At 40.4% G+C, this 23,649-nt stretch overlaps 1 protein-coding gene and 1 pseudogene across 1 annotated transcript in view; one reads left to right on the forward strand and one right to left on the reverse strand.

Moving 5' to 3' along the window:
* The window catches only part of LOC146645400 (cadherin-4-like), a 252,601-nt gene that overhangs the window by 177,815 nt on the left and 51,137 nt on the right, over positions 1–23,649 (forward strand). Inside the window, exon 6 of the mRNA XM_085392639.1 lies at positions 22,452–22,607. Coding sequence (XP_085248765.1) covers positions 22,452–22,607 — 156 coding nt within the window. The remainder of the gene's footprint in view (positions 1–22,451; positions 22,608–23,649) is intronic.
* LOC146645401 (uncharacterized) lies at positions 15,304–16,860 on the reverse strand (annotated as a pseudogene).

The following is a 23,649-nucleotide window of genomic DNA, read 5'->3' on the forward strand; positions in this document are numbered from 1 at the left end:
CACAGTGTGGCTTTCTCATCTGAGCCTGCTGAGCCCATGAGTAGTGCTACACCAGCAATAAACTGGCCAGACAGTTCTTCTATTTCCATGAGCTGGTCAGAACCAGAGAGAGACAGAGGAGATGGCGAGGGGGAAAGAGAGAGAGGGTATCAAAGGAACATTTGGAAGCATAGTTTGCAGCCAAACACAATTCACTTTGTGCGGTAAATAGGTCCGTCAGGGGCTAGTGGATTGCTGAGAGCTGAGCGTTTCGAGCAGAGGAGAAGTGATGCGTGTTGATGCCTCTGTTGGACTCTCAAGCTCCCGTCTTTCTCTTTAATGATGACTGGAGGGCAGGAAAGGCCATACTGAGAGCTAGAGATTTTAACAAGGACACAGGGGTGGACGGCATGGGGATAATTTTGCCATACTTGTTTATCTGCTTAGTCCTTTCTAATAACCTACTTTGTCCTCTGTTGAGAATTCGGGCTTTTATGCATCTGTTTCTGTTTCAAAAAAATGAAGCAAAAATGCATATTTTATTCAATAAAAAAAGGTCTCGAAGCAGCGCTTGGAGTCTTTCGGTCGCCCTTCAGTTGCACCATTACTCAGTGTTCTGTGCACTATGGCTGTGTGATGCTACTTCTAATGGTCTGTGAAGTCAGTCTCTTCCTTAATGGGTTGTTCTGTCATCCAAAACAGCACTGAGTGACATGCAGGCAGTGGCCTTCCCGACCATCCTAGTACTTTTCTCCCTGCCCTGGCCGAGTTGCCATCAGTTGGACAGGTGGGGTGACAGCAGCCCTCACCTGTATCTCTGCAGGTCTACAGCACTGTCACTTTGATCACGCTAGCACACGATTGGGCAAGTGTCAGGACAGAGCCCCTACTGATTGGCCTCGCAGCTCGCAGCCTGACATGGCTCGAGGGAAATGTTGACTGCATAGGCAAAGTTATGGCAGAACTGTTCTCCTATCGGTCTCTAAAGTCAAGGCAGTGACAGTGGAATGTTATTGACTGAATTTTATTAATAGCTGTGCTGAGATGACGGCTTCAGAACCCTGCACTCCCCTACTGTACATCAAGTTGTTGTGTACATGATATCACTCTGTGGTTGAATGTTAGACCTTATCAACCTCTAGTGTCAGAGTTGTGAGACTGAATGTAGCTATTCTTCCTTTGCCGATAATGGCCAGTAGTGCTTCCTTACAACAAATGGGCATGAGCGCTGCATAACTTGTAACAAAAGGATAAAATGGAAGGCTAGCAAAGAGAGCAATTGAAAGGATACAGAAATACTGTTAGCACTGTTCTAGACAAAACAAAGAGATCCAAAAAGCCTATAACAAAGAGCGAGCAGAGTAATTTTTCACAATAAACAGGTGTTCTCTGTCGTTTCTTTCTTCTATGGCCAAACTTCCATCAATAGTATGTAAGGGACATTGATTTTTCACAGGGGCTTTTTGAAACCTTTCATTGATTCACACACTTCTCCTACAGCAGAGTGGCATCGATTTTTTTTTTTTGCTTGGGTAAATAAAGACTCAGCGTAACCACCCAACTCCCCCCAAATCCCTTATTCGCCCCAACAATTGCTTAACCCCACCATTAGAACAAGCATCAGCTAAAAAAAGAAGAAACCCCTGATGAAACAACAGCATAGATAACGAGTAAGACCATTTATGATTAAATGTCTGAAATGGTTTGGGTTGTTTGTTTGTTTTTTTGTTGTACTGCTTCCGGTTGAAAATAGCAAAGAGTATAAACACTGGTTTTGTCAGAGTTGCTGGTTGCCTGACAGGCAAGGTTTTAGTACCACAATGGAAATATTTTTTTATCCAGTATCTTAAACCTGAAGTCTCTGCAGTGATCCAGTGACAGGTGCTGTCACCTAGGTTAGACCCTCTTGGTCAGCTTGGCCCTTTCTGTGTGGTTCTGCCTTGTTGGACTTCTTTCGTCAAAAGATGTTTATTTTTTTCCACTTATCCAATTCAGGCTCACAAACAGGCCGAAGCCTATCACAGCTGCCATAGGGCAAAGAGTAGGGTGCACCCTGAACACATAGAGACAGACAACCATTGGTACTTACACCCAGGGCCAGTAATTACCAATTAACTTAACATGCATGCATTTTGACTGTGAGGGGGAGTCAGAGTCCCCAGAGAGAACCTACACACAGGCAGTGAGAGAACCAGCTGGTGGCTTTAAACCCAGGACCTTCTTGTGCTGAGACAACGGTGGTAACCTCCGCACCACTGTGCTGTCTGGTTAAGGACATAGGTTAAGTTGATTGGCGCTTCTAAATTGTCAGTGGATGTGAATTAGATATTACTTAAAGTGCATAGAAGAAAGCGTATGTCAAGATGTGATTTGCAGTTTGATGGACATTGGTCACTAAGATTTTAAACTCCTTTATAAATGCCAGTACAGATAGTGACAGTGATCACACAAATATTGTTGCTGCATTCTTGACTAGTGTTAAAACATAGTGGGCCTTTTTTAAAAGGTTGTTCTCTTTTTCATCAGACACTTTGTAGACGTTTTCACCATAGCTTTTGTTGTACTGTAAGTTGCTATCCTTACTGCCTTTATCACTACAGTTGTTCCTCTCTTCAGCTCCAGCAAATCAATCATTCCTATCTGACATAAAGCGCATCACAGTTGAGGTGGCAGGGTGGGTATGTCACCACAGGCAGCAGATTTAAAACCGTGCTCCTGGGAAATAGAGATCTTTTACTTGTCGCTGATAGGCTTAATCAGCATTTTGTGAACTCGGATCACAAAGGCATGAATGTAAAGGCAGTCAATTTGCATAGAAAACTTCCACACTTGAGCTTTAACATAGTAGACACAAATAAGGAATAGTGAGGTTTTGTTTTGCTTTTTTTTCCCTGGACATGTTCTGGATTTGTGTGGACTACAATGAGAAATGACAGCTTGTGTGAATTAGCACGCTATGGAGGTGTGGCACGCACTGTCACCTTTGGTTGGACTTCTCTCATTTTTCTTTAGTGCTGCCGTTTTAGGTCTTTAAACTCTCAGCCTCATAATAAAAAGCATTTTTCAAAATATGATCAAAAGATGGAGTCAGGAAATAAAAGCCTGCGATGAGAATGTAATCAAGTAATCGTGCATCAGAACGTCAACATCGCCGGTGTCAGGGCAGATGTGGTCACACCCCAAGACAGTCTGTAGTTATCCTTGTCCTCACTCTTCTCTCCCCCTTTCAGCGTCTCTTGCTTTTTCAATCCTTTTCTAACCTCCACAGCTCTGGGTAATATTCTAGTGTTTTGTTTAGTGGAGATATTGTTTTCAGAGAGAAGACATTTATTTTGCGAGCTGGACTCAGGGATGTGAAAAGAGTGCAATTTCAGCTAAACTGTTGTTTTTATTGGATAATATTTCTTTGGAAGAAAATTTTTCTGTCTGCTGGCTCTCGTTCAGACAAAGAAGCCAGATATTCCGATAAAGTGCGGTTGCATCCCTTAGTAACCACAGACATTATATTGACAGGAATACCACGGTGAGAAAGAGCAGCGAGGAGAACAGTAAGCCAAACAGATGGACTCTTGTCTTCAGTCACCGATATGATCAGAAAGCCTTTTATTGGACATCATAGTTGATTTGTCATTTGTTTCAGTATTTATTGTAGCTATTTATTTCCTGCTAGTAGATTTAGACCCTGTAAGTTAAACGCTGACAAAACACTGACATTTGTATCAGATTATTTGTGTGTTGCAGTGCATCTGGTTATGTTTATTGCACTCGCTGCAGCACCTGTGCTCCATTTTCTACATCTCTCTCTACGGAGCGTGTTGAGAAGCGTTTTTCGAGCAGAATGAGAGAACTCCCCATCGCACCCCACCCCCGAGGTGTCTCTGCTTTCTCTGCGTACATTTACCAGTGATTAATGACTGCTCCGCTTCACTAACAGACACAGCAACAACAACAACAACACCACCAGAAAAACAGACAGAAAAAAGAAAGGAATCTTAAAGAAAATGAGGGACAAAAAGTAGGGACTGTTCCTCATTGTATAAGTGAGCTGGAGCTAATTGCACTGGCGAATAGATGGGTGGATATGACTGAGAGAGAAGGGAAACAGAAAGAGGGACTGTAGGGCTAGACCCGGATCAGAGGCATGTCTGTGTTTAGGTCTAACAGATTTCCTGGAGAACTGCTGTTCACAGCCTCTTCCCTTGAGTCTAATGAAGCCTTCTGGCACTTGCCACCCCACCACCCGGCCAACACCAGCACTGCACCGCTCCAGTCTTCCCCCTTCATCTTCGCTCCCTCCCTCCTGCCGAGACATATGCTCACAAACACACACACATTCAATCACAAACAAACATACGGATGCATACACAGGCACAGAGAAGAATTACTTGTCCTACACAGAAAGCAAACAAAGGATCAGTAAAGCGCATGTGCTGCGCTCTTGCCTTTGTATATGCTCATTGTTTGGGGTTTTGTTTGGTCGCATTTCGGCTTTATCCCTGAACAAAGAGAAGGGAAAGCAAAGCCAGAAAAACAGGACTCCATCTTGTTTTGTTTTGTTTTTTCAACCTAGTCCACCAGAAACAAAACCACAGGATGGTGAAACACAGGGATGCGAGTATTTAAGGATCACAGCCCAATCCAGAGCTTGGCCACTAGGAAACCACATTGGTCCCCATATGGAATGATTTATAAAAGTTGAAATGCAGAGGCTAAATGAATTCAGGCTGCAAAAACATTCAAATTTGTGGCTACAATAATTCCATCAAACACATGAAAAGTATGTGCACAGCTGTATATGTACTGGAGCATTTTATATTTGCGTGCCATGTTTTGTCTCTTATTATTCCATTGTTCTGATGCATCTACAGTATAAAGTCTGCTAAAGGCTTTAGCAGACACACACACACACACACACACACACACACACACACACACACACACACACACACACACACACACACACACACACACACACACACAAGCACATTCTATCAAGCTGGAGAAGAAAAGAAAGAAACAATAAATGTTTTTCAGATAAGGGTGGCCCTCCTACAGAGTATTAAGTGGAAAGAAAAGGCAGCAGCCTCAGTCCAGGATGGAGAGCACGAACAGTCATGTCAGCATTTCATTTGTGCTCATTTGTCTTTACGCTGTAACGCATCTTGGCCCGTTTTAAACTCTCATCTTTTTTGTTTGATTTCACTTCCCCGAGAATTCACACGAGGTATTTCCTTTCCAAACCCCAGCTGTGAATTTTCTTCCAGCACAAACATCCAGTGTTTAGTGACATTGAAGATCATTTTGCTAGAAATACAGTTTGATATTTTCTCATGCTCTTCTTTTTGCTCTGCTCTTTAGAGAATTGCTCCAAGGATGGAAATGGCACTCAGCTGGTTGGCCGGTCTGCCACTTTAGTGATTGATCGATCCACCACTTTGGTCCAGACTTGAACATACCATTACTACTAGATGGATTATCATCAAATTTTATGCAGTCATTCATGGCCCTCAGACAAGCTTATTGATTTTGGTGATCCTCTGACTTTTATTTTTGGATTGTTATTTTTAAAAAAAATATCTCAAACTATTTTCCCTGATTGCCAGAACAAGCTTTTACATCTCCCCGGGATAGATTGAAAAGCCTTTCATCTCGTAACCTTTCTTGTTGTGCCATCGTTTCCATTATAGTTCATCCACAACTTTGCCTTAAATACTGTATATCATATCCCTTTCAGCCTCCTCCTTTCTATTTGCGTTCAATGCTAATTGGTCAATTTCATTACACATTAAAATAAGGTTCATTACTCAAACACCCAAAGTGCTGCATGTGCATGTCATGGTAAACAATTTATCTTATCTACTTAATAAAAAATGATCATCGCAAATATTAACTCATCTGCTCATGCACAGCTACATCTACCTTGGGTCATGCAAAGGTAAATTGGAAGCATTCAGATATAATTCATCCTTTTATTATTTTTTTCAATGAGTTCATGTGACAGCTGGGACGTAGCTGGATATCGAGTTACGATGGCACGAGTAAAACACCAAAGAAAGTTGAAAGTGCTTTACATTGTTTCTCCTGCTAATGGAGTCTTTGCGATGGAAGAACACCCTCACTGCTGTCTTTTTTGACAGGTCAAATCATTAATGAAACATTTGACCATAAAAGCAATTTGACGATCTTCTGAACAGCATGAGATCTCAATGCTATTTAAAAAGGGGTGAGCAGCTACAGTCACATTAATATCTTATGCAAGGAGGTAGTGGAGGACAAACGTGCACTATGAAGAGAAAAGCTTTAAAGATTCTTTAACAGAACCATTTCAGTATGCTTAGTTATGATTCTCATGAATAATTCCCGACATTCCTCAGAGACTCCCACTCTTTGTACTGTAGTCTTGTTTTGGCATGTACCCTGTGAACTTCATTTCCTTTCCTCTAGTGAAATTAGTGCAATCAATGTAATTACATTTATCAGCACTAGGAAATTGAATCTTCTACAGTGTTCTGGTATTGACTGGAAAACTAATTGTTCCTACATTTGTGTATTTGTCAACAGCATTTGGCCTTTGTTTCATCCTCTGCTTAGTAAAGTGAGACTGAAATTTAATTTTCACTGTTTAATATCTCATTATTTTTAAATTAGTGGCGTGAAGTCCTGGTAAACATGTTCATCAGGCATACACAGCGGGGTTTGTTTTTCAAGAGAAAATTTTCCAGCCGTGGCCTTGTTGCACACAACGAGGCCCAGAGCAGCTACTACTAAGGCTTAGCTGTGAGGAAAAAAAAACAAACAACACAAAACCTCCACCTCAGCCACCCACTCACTCTTGCACACGCACAAACAGCAGACGCAAAAACACACACATATTCACAACCCCAATGTATTCCTCTCTGATATGACATCAGGCAGCACCAGGCAGGCTCCCTCCTGGGTTCAGTTGGTGTTAAATTAAACAGTAAATCATCTCACCAAAAGACACAAGAGTTATGTGTGAGTCAAGGGCAACAGTTCTAGGCTCTTTAATAGGAGATGAGGAGGACTTTATGAAGGAGATAAATAACAGCTTAACAAACAGCCTCTGTCTGGTCCCCTGGAGGTTGGCCTCGGCGACCCTGTGGATCAGTAGGATGAAGGAGAGCCAAGATTCTGTATTTCTCTAAAGACATGAAAAAATAATGAGGAGTAAAATTGGAAGAAAGATATTCAGAAGGGGACACGAGGCGGTGGGGACCAGTAATGAAGTGTTGGGGACAAAGGGTGGCTGCGATTGTTGGTCTTATGAGGCAAGGTCGGTCGAATGGAAAGGACAGGTTGACAGACAGGCTGGCGGTAGAGCAGAAAGGAAGTTACAGAGAGAATCACGCATGCAGACAAGTGGGTCAAGCCGGCAGACAGATGAAGACAAAAGACATGCAGATGCAGACATGGCAGTTGTCCCGTCAGGTGATGCTTTCCCCCCACCTCAGCTCAGTTATGTCGGCATGTTTTCCCGAGAGACAGACATTACGACATAAAATCAGATTCATCATAAAGCAGCAGCTTTTACAGGGAGTGAAGAAAGGAGTAATAGTGAGGAGAAAATGTCCTTGGGCATGTTACTGAGTTGAATTAAAAACGCTTTGGGATGCAAGTCATGTGATGTAATATTCTTATTTTATTTAATGTGCTCGTATTTTTCCATTTCCTCATATTTAACTCTCTCCCCCCCTGAAAGTAAAATGTGAAGGAAATCAAAATTGAGGCCTGCACAAGAATAATCTGATCCCATATACTTTGTCACTTACAATAAAAGGTTTCAGTCAGAACCTTTTCATGGAAGCATAATAGATACTGTCATGGGATGATCTTGTTTTTGTACAGAGGCAACTGTGCACACAGACAAGATCACAAACAGACACACACAAAGACCTGGTACAAGTAGGAAAACGTGGCTGTGTACGCTTGTAATAAAATTGCTCACAGTGCAGTAAAATCTCCCACAACCTCTCAAGATGAAATAGCTCCTATGATAAACAGTTTAGCACCAGACCAAAGAAAAAAGTTTCCAGGTTTAGCATTGTGTTTCACTTGTAAGTATTGCTGGGCAGTACACCCTGTTGATCCTTATACATTTTTATTTGTTTTTGATTTCCAGGAGAAGAGAACATTTACTCCTTTGGCTCAATAAAAGATTTAACGCCTCACATTGTTCATAAAACCGCAATGTCATTGATGCATAGCGCTTTGCACAGCGCCTTGCATCACGGCGTATAGCAGCTGAGCTTGCTGGTGCATTTCCAAATTTTCAGAAATGCTTTCCTGATAACTTCCGGGAAAAGAAAGAGGTTCGGAGAAAGTGGCCTCTGTGGCTCTAAACTGTTTTCTGATTTTTATCAATCAAGGACTGACAGGCCTGCTACTTGTCAAAAAAACTAAATCCTCTTGTACACCAGCCATCTGTAAGTCATCCTTATGGTACACGTGCTGTGCTCATGCACCAGCAAAAACCCACAAGCACGGATCCGCAGACACACATGGCTGTACAAACACACACACACACACACACACACACACACACACACACACACACACACACACACACACACACACACACCTCTTCACTCTTCCAAGGTTCATTTGTCAAGATGACAGCTGGACTCTTGCTGAGGAGGAGTTTGCCAGGCAGAATCCCTCGCTTACTTAGTGGGAGCCAGAACATCCTGGGAAACATTCTGACACACAGAGGCTGCAGAGCCATCGTGTATGCGTCTTTGTCTTTGCATGCATTATGTGTAAATGCACAACTTTTCCAAACGCCCAGCAGCACCATTGCAAGGTCCAGCCCCTCTTCAGTTTCTGCCTGTGCTTGGCAGGGGCAGACTTGGCAGGGAGCAGCACATTTTGTCAGGCTTCCAGTCAACATCAAAAGTGCATACTGCTCCCGCCTCTACCCGAACACCTTTCCTCTTTTGCCTTTTTACTCACAGCTGTTTACCTGTTTACCTTATGATATCTCCAAAGGGTTTCTCCCCGTAGGCTTGGAAGGAATGTACTGTAAGCGTTTTCTTCCAAACAGCCCTTCAGCAAAAGTCCACTAGAAATGCATCTATGCAGTGATGTAACTGGGTGTTTCTTTGACAGAGAAAATTCAAGACAAATTTCTCGCGGCATATCTTCCCACAAAGGTCACATGTCTGGTCGTTGGGGAAAATTCCGTCCACTTTCTCACAGCATGTATATATTTTACCAGACGGTTGTCCAATCATACAAGTTGTGGCAACTTCTCTGCATTTACTGTTTCCAGGTTTCTAGCCAAAAGGGCTCATGTTCTGCTACCGAGTTCTGCTGATGCAGTGAGTTCAGAGCCACTTTTATTTTCTCTCCCTTTTTCTCACTCTCCTCACTCTTTCTTTCCTCCATTTTCCCTCTAGTCTGCATTTCTCTCTCTTCACTGCTGCCTGATGGATTTAGAAAGTGAGAGGAAGAAGGAAGGAGAAGGGATGTGAAAAAGTGGTCTGTGTATGGTGGACAGTGCAAAAACTGTATGTGCGTGCATATGGATGGAGGTTGGGAGGGGGGCAGTAATGACTGGGAAAAGTGCAGCGGCAGCAGATTTTGTGCCACTGTTATTCTCTCTCTCTCTCTCTCTCTCTCTCTCTCTCTCTCTCTCTCTCTCTCTCTCTCTTTCTTTCTTTCTGAGCCTCTCTCTATCGTACAAGCCTCCGACACTCTTTACTCTAATTACCCAGATTGGGTTTCCTGGGGATAAAGAGACGAGGCAGGAAAAGGGAGTTACAGGGGGTCCTTGATATTGTCCTTGTCAAAGCCCAGGGGGGCGACTGGAGAAGTCATTCATGCATCCATCACACTCCCAATTTTACAATTTAATCAATCTTCTAATGAAAGAGAGGGCCAGAGATGGAGAGAGGGAGAGGGGTTACAGTGAGATAGCAGCCCTCACACTCTCACCCCTCTAAACCAAAGCTAAGGGGTGCGGCCACTCTTTGTCTGCCACTACAATGGCTGCCTTATTTTCATTCTCCCAGCCTGGAAGAGGAGCGTGAGGAGGGCGAGTCATTCCATTGTTACCTCTAGGGAGAATAGCACCTCTAATTTGCCATAAGCCTTCACTATTAAAGACCAGACTCTTTTCACACTGCAATAATTGGAAAAGTCATTCACTGCTTAACTTCTATTACTCCATGTTATTTTCAGTAATGTGGAGGAAGGTCTTTTAATAATCTCACCTGCGTCACTTCTAGCTATCATTCAAATAACACAAAAGCACCCAGAGCATGCTATCTCTCCATTTCATTCTCTCACACACTGAAATAGACAACTGAACTGGGTAAATCTGTGATTGCATCTTTCTGGTCTTCTGTCCTCTCTGTGCCTTCCATAAATCTGCCTTTATATGGTTTATAGCTGTGTTGGGAAAGTTAAAAAGCAACTGTTTGTGTCACTCATTTTTTAAAGGAAATCACCGTCTTCAGTCACAGGTCATGATAAAATCACATCATAGTACAAAAAAAGTCTGGTTAAATGTCCACGGGCATCCTGGGGTGCCGGTTTAGCTCAGTGTGTTGAGTGGGCAGCCACATGCCATACAGCTGAGACTGTCCAGCCCGGGTTTGAGTCCGACCCACGGACCTTTGGCGCGTGTCTGCCCCCGCTTTCCCGTCCTTTCTTCACTGTGTCTATCAAATAAAATTGAAAAAGGCCACAAAAGATGTTCATGGCCATCCAACAATAGTAGTAGAAGAAGCTCATAGGTAAAAAGACTTACATATAATGTAGCTAAACCACAATCAAGTGCAAACTCAGTGAGTCAAAGACATATTTTAAACAGGAACAGGTAGATCTTTTCATGCAGACTGCATTCAGTCCTCGCCAACTAATGAATACAAAATGATATTAAGCTTGTGTTTTATGTTTAAAGGTGTAAGTGCATTTTTGAAAATCCCAAATTCAGACCTAGATACCCAACATCACTCCTGTCCTGCCTTTTGAAGAGATACAATGCTCAACATCAAAGTCTGAGCAGAAGTCTGTGTTTTAAAAAGGCCACAGGAAAGCTCTTAATGCAGACACTTTCCTGACTCACAGCAAAACACACAAGGTGCCTTTTTGTCTCGGAGCGTGCACCAGAGTGCATTTGACAGATGGCGTGTGTATGTGAAGTGCAATGCCACCTAAAAACCTTTCTCTTGTAGAGGCTCTTTCTCTTCAGTGTTAACCAGTCTATTTGTGACCTGTTGACCAATCTCTACATTTCTTGTGTGCCTGTTAGGCTTTACTGTCCTGTTGAAGGAGTGTATCTCTCTCTTTGTTCCTATTGGCATTTGTGTTTGGAGTAGCAATCCCTGTTTGTTGGGCTTTAGAGCTGTGAAAGGCCCACCTTTCAGCTCTCTAGGGGTTTGCTGTGACTTTTCTGTCTGCTAGTTACAGACTGTTTCTACGGTCCTGGTGTTCACTGAACCAGCGTCATCCGTTGAAATACCAGTGGACTACAGAGCACCTAACTGACACGCTCGTGACAGGCCTGTGTGTGTGTTTGTGTGTTTCTTTTACATAGCATATCAAAGTGGCAGAATTTCATTTTGATATATTTCATGACTCAAATTCAGTGCTGCTTTTTACGAGTTCATTGTTTTTGTTATTTATTTTTTATGTTTATTTAGTGTATTTATTTTATATACTATTTTAAAATCATTTACACTTTATTAGGAACGCTTTGCTAGTACCTGGTTGGACCCCTCTTTGTCTTCACAGTGGCCTGAATTACGCTGTGGCATTTAAATGACACTCATTTATTATTTAGGGGCCCAGTTTGTGCCATGAAATATTACCCCCACATCATCAAACCATCACCAGCCTGAGCTGCTAACACAAGTCAGAATGGATTCATGTTGTTTATGGTGAATTCTGACCTGATCAGCCGAATGTTGCAGCAGAAATCGAGACTCGTGGTTTTCCAATCTTTAGTCAAAATTTGGTGAACTCGTAAAAACTGCAGTTTCCTGTTCTTAACTGACAGGAGTGGCATCAGGTGTGTTCTTCTGTTGCTGTAGCCCAACTTCTTCGAGCTTTAAGGTGTAGTGCTGTCAAAGAGTTTGCATAGTTTGGTTACAAAAAGGTTAATTGAGTTACTGGTGCCTTCCTATCAGCCTATCAGTTAAGTAGTGCGATCATTCTCTTGTCACCTCTGGCACCAATGAGACATTTTCTTCCAGAGAACTACTGCTTACTAGATATTTTCTCTTTTGCAGACCATTCTCTGTAAACCCAAGATGGTTGTTTGGGGAAAGTCCCAGTAGTTGAAGACACCATGTACACAGACCAGCCCATTCCTTTATGTTAATGAGCAGTCAAACAGATGTACCTAACAAAGTAGCTGGTGAATGTGTAACAGATTATAGACCCTGAATACTTGCATTGCTAGTACCGCTGAATAACTCATTCAAGGTATACTTTTTGTTTACTTGTTTTCTAAAACTTTACTGTAAAGGTGACTTTTCATTCCTCTGAAAAATCAAATATTTTCATAATGCCAGCATATTTGCTTTTTGAAGCTAGCAGGATGATATCATTCTTAAAGCTGCGAGACAATTCATATCAAAGCAGCACCTTCCTTCTAATGTGTTTGAAGTCGAATATTTCATTCAGCCGACTGCAAAGGGATTTCAGTGTTCGCCTGGCACTGTTTTTATTGACAATTTTTACTGTGGATAATGTTTTTTATGTATGCCTCCATCCTCAGGCATGAAAAGTGACACTAGACTATTTCTTTCTATGTTAAAACCACTGTCAACCACATCTGATATAACTACCAATGTAACAAACTGCTGCTGCTTCCTATGCAGATGAAATCCAAGTTATGTTGCAGTGGTTATTGTTTTACTGAATGCTATAAGTTTAAATGGAGAAAATGTAGCCGAGGTCATTACTCAAACTAAACGAAAATAACCAACTTCAAGGATCTTTGTAATTTCTGTGATAATTCACAAAGCTTAAAGAAGTTATACCAAAGCAAGTGGCAATTACAATTCTCCATACATGTTAACCTGCACATTATGGTAATTCCTGCGTGTATTTTAAAATAACACAATATTAAAAATCCCATATGTACCCATGATTTTCTTTAGGGTTTGTTCAACAAGTTAAAATGTACCGAAGTAAATCGATGTGGCCCCTTTCATGTCAGACAGGCTGTCATAAAGCTCCTCGACTGTCAATTTATTTGTGCATCCATCCTTTATATTACAAGTATTTTGTGGCCGCAGACCAATATTGTCACTGAAAGCTGTGCTTATTTCAATCTTACTAGAAAACTGCTGCTAAACTGCTAGTATTTGATGGTAAACTGATTGGAGAGCAGGGTGGAAGGCAGGTTGCTGCTGACTGTGCTTTCACTGCTCTAAAATCAGTTTCTAACCATGCTTTGTGTAGGAACACAGCTAGCATTAGCAAGTGAACAGGCTTCAGTGGTTTAGCGTCATAACAGAGAAGTTTCCTGTTGCTAGCCCTCCTTGGTCAACATGTGTGATACAGAGAAGATGGGGCATGTTTTATTTCTCCTTTTACTTAAGGAATTGCTTGAAAAAATCCTCCACTACTTGTAATTTTCAACTATTAATAAGTAATTGTTGGTAGTATATTAGATATGTATATAACTATACTGGTAATACGATTTTACAGTTCTTCATGATTCACAATTAAATGTACAGACTTTACATACAGGTACACTTCTTGCACTGAGTTAAATTATTTGACAGATCACAGAATAGAGTATAGCAGGTTTGAAGCTAGAACATCGTACTTCATAATTCAGAAAGAGCAAGTTATCAAAAAGCTTGCAGTATGTTATTTTAAAATGCTGGACGGTGGATAAATATTGAAACAAAGGACTTGTCAGTCTCCTGTCTCATGGTTTTTGTATTTTTTGTTGACTTTAACCACTGTATTTGTTAACAACATCTGTTAACTACAACATCACTGATTTATCACACGTGTGTAGGATATGTTCCCATGTGTCAGAGGGAATAACAAAGGACACCATGAAAAATTAAATATGGGATTAGTTGGTCCTGAAGCCTCCAGGTATTTTACCTATTTGGAAATCATTGCAAAACTGAGTGGGGTATTGGAATGCACCCCGATATCAAACAGATGGGGCCTGAGCCACATGACCTCCTCTCCTCCCTGGAGACCTGGAAAGAAGACAGACTACACAAACACACAAGCAGCAAAAATCAAACACCACTCACACATAAAGGAGAAAGTAAACAAACAGAGGGACAAGGATAGCATGCATACAAGGGGCAGAGAGATGCTAGAGGAGGCTGAATTTCTTTGAGGACCAAAGTCCAAATCCAGAAAGAATGAGGCACCAATGGCTAAGGAAGTGGGAGGCCAGCACAGAGAAGAAAATATTACATTGAACAACACCGTGAATAAAATGTCTATTGTCTCATAATTTTCTGTTTTACTAACATACCATCTTTGCTGTTTGTGTAAAAAGTACCCGATTTAAATCTTTAATCTTCCTTTCTGCAAGCCACATTTTCCAAGTGACTTCAACTTTTTTTATATTGGCAGAAAGACTGCAAACTGAAAGTGTGCTGCATCATCAGGGTCTGTGTACACGGTAAATTTTATTTGGAGCCCTAAGCCTCTGCATGTTTCTCTCCTTTGTTTACTTATGTCACTTTGCTCCTAATCTGCCATGGTGAGAGTTGCGTGGGCTGGTGAAAAGCCTCAGTGCTCTTGAACACTGGTACTGCGTAAAGCAGGAAAGTTGTCTGCTACCTGAGTTTGAACTAAAAACTCCTTCAAACCAGAGTAACCGAGACTTGCTACAGTAATTCAAACTATGCTTAGTACTGTTGTATGGTTTTAGAGTTTGTAGAATAGTGTAAAGTATTAAACAGCATGAAATATAATAATGATAAACTTAACAATTAAACAGCAATAGATTCACTTCCACTTAGATGTATTCTTTGATAGATGGTGAAATCTGGTTTCCTGTTGGATTCAGCACAACTGGTAGATTTGTTTTAACTCTATATTAACCCTCTGATGCATGAATTATGAAAGCCTTGGTCAAGATTTTTTTCTTAAGTGCTTTTATTCTTCTCAGGACATGAAAAAAAATGTTTAACTCTTTTTTTTTTCAAAAATATGTTTTTTTTATAAAGTTATAAACTTGTCCACTCCAGTGGACTACACGCGCCGGAGCACTTCACAAATACTGTGAATTTACTGTAAAAATTAATTACCTTGTGTTCTACTGTAAATATACAAACACTTGTTTGCTTGTATCCTTTGAAAAACATCTCAGCAATTTTTTTTGGAACTTTCAACTCATAAGGCCCCAATGTTTAGACGTAAATAACAAAACCAATCAACAGTCCTAGCTATGAATCCTACACCTGAATATGGCAAACTATCTCCAACAAGAGAAACATTTTTGAGTCTACACAGTTCTATAACGATGCAGGACAGTATTACCAAGCCCTTAGTAGCATGCTGGAAGAAAACACAAACTGACATCTTAGTCTCTGCATCTCCAAACAGTTCTATGTTCATCACACCTAGGCTGTGCGAAAGTTTGCAACGCATCCAGGGCACAATGGCACACAGCATTGCATGCAGATGTATTTGGTCTTCCGTGTGCACACAACATCATGGCACCTGTTTGCATTTTTCACCTCGGTCAGTTGGGGCCAGTGATATCCTGTGGCAAACCTGACCTCACAGGCTACTTTGGTGACTGCTCTCCACTTCACGGGTTGTGGGGTCCCACTGGGTCTTCCTCTTTTGCATTGCTGGAGGGAGAATCTCTTCTCTTGTTACTGACAGTTCTTTCCCATACAAGTTGGTGTTGTATGTTATATTATCAATTAGATCTGCTGGAAACAGATGTCTGAAGAAATCTATGGGATCCTTCCCCTCCACATTCAATTTCCACTCTCCTAGAAAAGGAGGCAAGTCTCCAACCAAGTCATTGTCTTGGACTTTCCAAATATTTTTGCGGGCTTGAGTATGGTCAGGTGCCATGTACCCATCTCCCACAGCTCCCTGATCATACTGACCTTCCTCTTCATCCTGCCCCTCATCGTTCTCACTTTCTGCATCCTGACTGTCTGTGTCTTCATCATCCGTAGTTCCTATGTCTCTGTTCTGCTCTGGCAGCCACTCTCATCATCACTGGACTTATCACTGAACTCCTCATCACTGCACTCATCAATGAAATCATCATCACTGGAGCTGGATGGAATTTCCTGGACTATTCTGTACGCTGCCTTATTCTTTGCTGCATTTGAAGTCTACAAAATATGATAAAATAATTATTATAGTAACTCAAACTACAGCTGATCTGCACAGAAATATATATTTTAAATGAGTAGCTTATAAATGTAACAATTATATGCTTAATAATAACCAAAACAGTCCCAAAAAACAGTGAGACAATTTATGACTTCTGTTAAAAAAATATAGTGGGTAATGCATGATGTCCACTACAGTGGACACATGGTTAATTGTAGTTTTCTACATATTAGACATAACAATTTCTTATTCCAAACAGATAATATCCTTCCCTAGATGTTACTGCATATCATCATATTTTTTTTACCTGTTGGGCTCTTTTAGCATAGAAGGATTGACAGGATATGCCAGCAGTGGTCGGCAGGGGTGACAGTTTGTCTGCCATCTTTGATTCAGAGGAAATTTACTTGCAGTTGCACTAACTGAACACTGAATTGACCTCAATGGAGCATGGCAGCAGAGAGCACTCTAGAGGCTAATATGCAGTTCCACCATAGAAACCAATGCATTAAAGAGATATGTACGTTTTAGTAGCTGTCCACTCCAGTGACCACTATGCATCAGAGGGTTAAGATAGTGGTTAGATGGGAGTGTAATGTATGGAATATTCCAGTGGGAAATAAATAGCAGTCTTTGAATATAAAAAACACAAGCCTAATTTCTCTATATTAAAATGAGTAAAGAACATGGTAGATAAAACACCAACAGCTCAAACAAATATGTGTCAGCCAGAAACTTACTTTTTTTTATCAGTGGAGTAAAAAAATGACATAGCAGTTTCAATTCCCTGTAAGATGAGGTTATGAGTCATGCATTAAAAATGATTCTAAATACACAAAAATGAAAAACATGAAAACTGTTTACTCAGCTTACCGAGACATAGCCTTTGTTAATGGGTCAGAGACAGAATCTGTCATGAAATACATCAAACTATTTTCGATAGTTTGTATTCAAGCTAATTTCCAAAGACAATAACTAACTGCTGCCACTGCCACAAGATGGCAGTAATTTACAGGATGGATGCAAACAAGCACCATGAGATGAGCACAGATGTTGAGGTTTCACTTTGGTACATTTTTATTCATGTCGGTTTTTATATGTCACTGGGCAAGCACTGTTTGCCTTGCTTGTCCTAACTAAAGGTCTGTGAGTTAAACTGATATTGAATTTATTTGATTTTTTCTGCCTGCAGTTGACCCCATTACTCCACTTTCTATTACTTTGTGCTCAGAAACAAGCAGTGACAGAATTATGTACATTTTTAACTTGATGCCTAATGTTTTCAAAGTGGAAGCTCGATAAAATTTATGTAAAGTTAAGAGGTCATTTAGATGTGAGGGTACTACAGAAATTAATGTAATAAGCCACTTCACACATTTGAGGTTATAAGGAGCACTAAATACAATCAGAATGCATTACAATGCATTACAATATAGAACCTTTATTCTGTTCATTTCACTTAACAAGTTTTTCTTAAACTTCTGCTTTTCTATTTCTACATGTCATCTTTAGGTTGTGTAGATGACACTTCCACAGAGTTGAGGTTTAATCTTTATTTTTTAGCAGTTTTGTTACCTAATTAATGTGTTTTTGACGCTGTTGAGTAAGTGTTACTTAATTGTGAAAACCATATTCAACACTATCTCTAACTATGTATAGTTATCATTCCGACTAACTGAGCTATCCATTTCATAAGCTGTGTTCCTAATCTTGCATAGTATAGATCATATAATTTTTTAATTTTTTTTGTGGTTGGATTCAAATACTCTTTAGGACAGCAGTCCCCAACTTTTTTCGCGCCACGGACCGGTTTATGCCCGACATCACGGACCGGCCTTTTAATGTGTCGCGGATAAATACAGCAAAATAAAACTAGTACCGGTACCGAAAAAAAGAAGATTCATTCATAACACACGTGAAAAGACCCAGGAAAACCACGTTAACAATAAAAACGATAACAAAATAACGCTGAAAACCGCTAAAAACCCTGAAAACCATACATTTCACACCTGAGCCTCAACTCTCGCGGCCCGGTACCAAACGACTCATGGCCCGGTACCGGATATACTCTACGCCACTATTAATAATAGTCTTATGTATTTGTGCAGTGACATATAGTCATAAATGGTACTAGTTGGATACTTTTTAAATGTGATAGTTAATTTTTAAGCTAGAATTCATTTATCTGCACCCTGTGGTGGTAGAATGGCACTTTTGTGTTAATCATTCTCTTCTCTTCATCTTCTCCGTTTTCCCCGAAGACTCGGTGGCATGATAATTTCTCATTTGATTCAGTTTTGCCTGGCAGAAGGGAGCTAAGCTCACTGATAAGATCTCCTTAAGAACCAGACATGTTGTCAGTAATGAAGGGAATTGCTTTGATCCGTCGACAAATAGGTCATTTAGACAGTGTCTGGTTTCTGATGCCGGATGATACAGTCATGACTCTCTCTCTTGTTCACTCCCCGTCGCTGCCTCTTCCTCTCGCCGATATCACTTTGCTGGGAATTTCTCTACTAGTCTCTCTCTTGCAGAAAAACTTATATAGGCATTTAACACAAACTGCCAAGACAACAGAGGAAAGAACCGAGGAAAGGAACAAAAAAGACAAAGAATGAACTGAAAAACAGTTTTGGATTATTATTGATACTCCAAAAACTAAATCCATTCAATATTTAATATTGAATGATGTGTGAGTTTGTATGTTTATGCGTGAGTGTTTCTGTATGAGGTACAAGATAGTAAGTGTAGCAAGATGAGAAAAGAGTTTCTCCTCTTTTCATTAAGTAAACTAGAAAGAATTTATACAGTTATGAGAAGCTCTTTGTGTTCACTTCATGTCGTGCTTTTTTCAACACATTCCCTCCTCTTCTGATGTAAAATGGCAGAATGACAGTGAGAGCTGTTTGCAAGTTAGATGACATCTCGCCTATCACAATATTCTGGGATAGAAATAGGGGAATGATAACATACTTGGCAGAATCTTTGGTATCCCTGAAGACGTTACAGCTAGCCCTAGTATTGTAAGAAAAATCACATTTTTTTTTAACTTGGGTCTCATTAATTAGGAATGCGTGGATTTTTCTCAAATAGGGTAACACGTACTCATTGCCTTTATTATATGCAGACCAATCAACTTAGCCTGCATAGTAACCCTCAAAAGGCCTGTACTAAGCCAGGAGTCCAAAAATTGGAAGCAAAAGAATTTTCAAGTCTAAACCTTTCTTGAGATCATTAGCTGGCATAAACAAAATGTTTGAGCAGTGGAGAAAACATAACTGTTCATGCTTGAATCCTCAAATGTATGCCCATGCAACCATGCACAAATATTTGGTAGAAACAGATGAGGATAAGGACTCTGGCGTCATCCCTCAACAGTCTTAAACGTGTCTACGTGAACGTCGTGGGCGGGAAAGCTAATTGGTTGGAATGACTGTGGAAACATGCAGCTGAATCCCTGTCTCCACCCCAAGCAGGACGACTTGGAAACGGGTGGGAAATCAGGGGGGCGTGGAAAACCCAAATGGAATTATGGAGAGCTATCACTTCCTAACTGGTGAGGATTTATACACCACTGCCAAGGCCAACGGATTGAAGTAATTTCATTTTTCATGCATGGCTTCTGTCCCCACAGAGACCTGAAGCAAAGAGAGAGAGTGATGAGAGAGTATAGCAGAGGGGAGAGATGAGAGGAAAGAGAAGTGGAGATGAGAAAGAGTGACTTAAAAAGGAGAAGGGAAGGCAGAGAAAAAGAGAGACAAGGAGAGGGGAGGAGAAAAGGGGGTGAATTAAGAGAGGAAGCACTTTGGCAGTCAGATGTGTAATAATTGCTTGTATTTTCTAATGCGACAGGAGAGGTATAGCAGTCTGCGTGCTGCAGTGTCTTTTTGCTTTGGCTGTACCAGAGGGTAATGACAGTACATTGAGAGTTCAACTAAGCTGCTAGCTGGATATTTGTTAGTTTGTGGGTGTTTAACGGCTAGAGTTTCTTTGAAGTAATAGCAGTCAATGCCTGCAGCTCGTTAATTATCATAGCTGTCAGCAGTAATTCACAGAGATATGTGCAAAGCATTCTGACGTTCTCCTCCTCCTATTCCCTAAAGAAAGCACACACACGTACATGCATGCACAAATAGCATTAGTAGGCTGGTATGACAGTGCTTCTCGCATTAGAGGGAAGCTGTCTATAACTGATCACATTTGTTTGATTAGAAAGACACACCTCTACCGGATTCTTCAACCAGAAAGCTGAGTATAATGTTAATGCGAATATAGAGGAAGGGAACGGAAAAAGTTCTAATAACAGCTTCGATAATGGTGACAGGTTTTTATTCTACCTGTCGTAAGAGTCAGGATGACATCTGCCTAATACTTTGTGTCCTTCCCTTGTCCTTGTTAGTTGCTTCAGCTATTTTCTCAGCAGGGCAGAATTCCTGGTGTGTCAAAAGTGTAGCTAAATTGGTTCCTTGAGTGGTGAAAGACGGAGACAACTTTGGACAGTCTTCCTCTTCTGGTGCACTCAGGCTCTTCACTGAAATAGTCAATGATTAGAAGAAAAAGGGTCGACCATTCCTGCGCGTACGCATGTGTGCATGTGTGTGTGTATGTGTGTGTGTTTGCCTGCATACCATAGAAAGTGTATGATTGATTAATTTTGATACACCAGCTGATTTTTCGGGTTGCCATGTCGTTAATGGACAGTAATGGGTTGCTTGGAGTTTTGGACTTTATTTGGACAATGAATTGAAGAACTCCTCCAAATGAGTCCCAATTACACAGCTCTTCAGTCCAAATCACAGACCTAGCAGTGCACTTAATGCACCTATTAGTTGCCTATCTGGCAAGGAAAGCTAAACCAAAATGCAGGGCTATTTTTTAGAGAACGTTTTACTTCCCTTGCCCCACAGTTATTAGATGCATTTCATCGAGTGTGCACCTTATTTTCCTCTGGCCTATTTTGGCCTCTGCAAAATGTGTTTATTGTTATGTTTGCTGTTACCTAATTACCCATCACTTACAGAGTCATACTTTCACTTTCCTACGTAATAGGAAATTCAGATTTTTTTTCTTCTTTTGACGAATCTAAATTCTTCCAAACAGAATGCACAGCACTCCCTGTGGCAGCACTAATGGAATCCTTGAGTACCTAGAGGTTACTGTAGAAATGCCAAGCTTTGATATGTGTGTGTTTATAGTTATAGCACTCATGATGTGAGGAAATTATATTCCACAGCTTGATGAGCATTAGGTTTAAGAATGTAGTGGTTAAGGGGAGAGAAGCAAGGTTAAACCTTCAGGCAGGGTCATACTATAAAATATCAGTGAGTGCAGAGTCTGACACCTCAGAATCAGCTGATTTCTGTTCTGTCTTTAATATAAGTATCATTCAATGATACCTAATATGTTGTGGACAATTTTACTTTCATGATATAAAAATAACTGTAAATATTGCAGGCAGCTGTTTTTAGCTAAAAAGACTAACCCTCTGTATGTGAACTATTGCGTTGATGTCAAAGACCACATTAACACAGATTCTGCATATGTTACTGTGACTTTGCTCCTTACTCCATGGAAACATTATTACTTTACTTACAATTCAATCCACTATACTTAGCTACATCTTTAATACAATGATAGGAAGAAATGCCTGCCAACATCCAGTTGAAATTGATGTGAGCCTCCTCTGTGGTGTCAATGCAGTAACACAAAGGGCTTAAATGTTTCCTGCTTTGACTGTTACATAGCCAATGACTGCTTCTTAGATTGAATTGGAGATCTGCCATCATCCCAAGTCTCAGACACGAGAAATTAATGTGAGGTAATATAATGTCCCCACGGGTGATGAAATGTCATCTCGGTGTCAGTTTCTTTTTTCTCTGATTGTGTGTCCTTGCATGTTTCCAGTGAATAATATACAATAGATGGTTTTTAAAGAACTGTATATCATAAATCCTTGAATAATAAACACCTCACACTCAATACTGTACAAATAGAAGTAGGTTGCCAATGGAAACTATGTTTTTTTTAGTGTAGCTTCCTGGATGCAAGAGAGAAATAAAGCCATAAAATCAATCAGGTTAAAGAAGCTGCAGGGATTAATAAAATGTAGTGTGTAACTGGGATTGACTGAGCATTCCTTTTTCTTTGTTGGGATGCAGATTCGTTCCGACCAGGACCAGGACATCTCAATCCGGTACAGCATCACTGGGGTGGGAGCAGATCAACCACCAAATGAAGTATTCAGTATCGACCCTGTGCTTGGAAAGATGTTTGTCACCAAACCTCTTGATCGAGAACATCGCTCTTCATATCACGTGAGTGTCTTCTTCACACAAAATTGTGATGGATGGATATCCAGTTTGCACTTTTTCTTTACATGCAACATTATTGGGTAATGTGAAGAATAAGAGACTTTGGTAATTCATCAAAGTCACATCCAGTCAAATTACTGTTCTCGTGGCATGGTAACAGTAGCACATGGCAGACTCACAGAAAGATGTAAATACCTGAACATTTAAGAATAGAAAGTAACACTTACTGCCCATTAAATTAGGTATTAACTCTGCTTCAGATAACATTTGGTTCCACTCAAAATTAGAGTTAAATTTACTCTATGGCCAGTGTTAACCTTTCAGTGTTAATTGTACTCAATTTAGTGTCAAAATTGACAACAAAATGTGTAAAAAATATTTAACACTGAGGGTTATTCACACATTCAGAGTAATTTGATTACACTTTATAGAGCTATTTTTACTCCAAATTTAGTTTAATATTAACACTCTGATGTGTGATAATATCTCTTTTTTATTTCTCTGTAGTGTGATTTTTTCATATTCATCTTATGATGCTATATTACTAAATAACTGTGATCTATCCTACAACAAATATACAGGTTAAAGTAACAGCATTTATTATGTTTCTCATTTCAGTGCCATTTAATTAACGTAACAAACCTTTACAATTCACAGTTCTATGATGCTCACTAGAGAAAGCAATATGACATTTCCCCAATGTCGTAGTTGTTTGCAGAAAAGTAAAAAAGTTGGTCAGGGATGAACTGTATGATGTACCAAAGACATAATGGGCCCTAAAGAGTTCATCAAGGGCTCCTACTGAACCTGTCGCTTTACATGGAAGTGCATGCTTCTCAATCACAATGAAGGTGTGAATGCTGCTTCTTGTGGATCCCTGAGTAAGAAGGTAGGACTGACTGCTTCGAGTGATGTTAATAATAATAATAATAATAGACAGGCTTCAACCAACATAATTAGCAAACGTACTCATGGGCAAATAAATAAATCGCTCTTGTAATAACGATCGGCAAAAGGCTCAACCTACGTCGATAGTCGATATATG

Source organism: Rhamphochromis longiceps, linkage group LG20 (assembly GCF_057381845.1).
Source record: "Rhamphochromis longiceps isolate RC_006_pf linkage group LG20, R_longiceps_female_GT1.1, whole genome shotgun sequence".
Lineage (NCBI taxonomy): Eukaryota > Metazoa > Chordata > Actinopteri > Cichliformes > Cichlidae > Rhamphochromis > Rhamphochromis longiceps.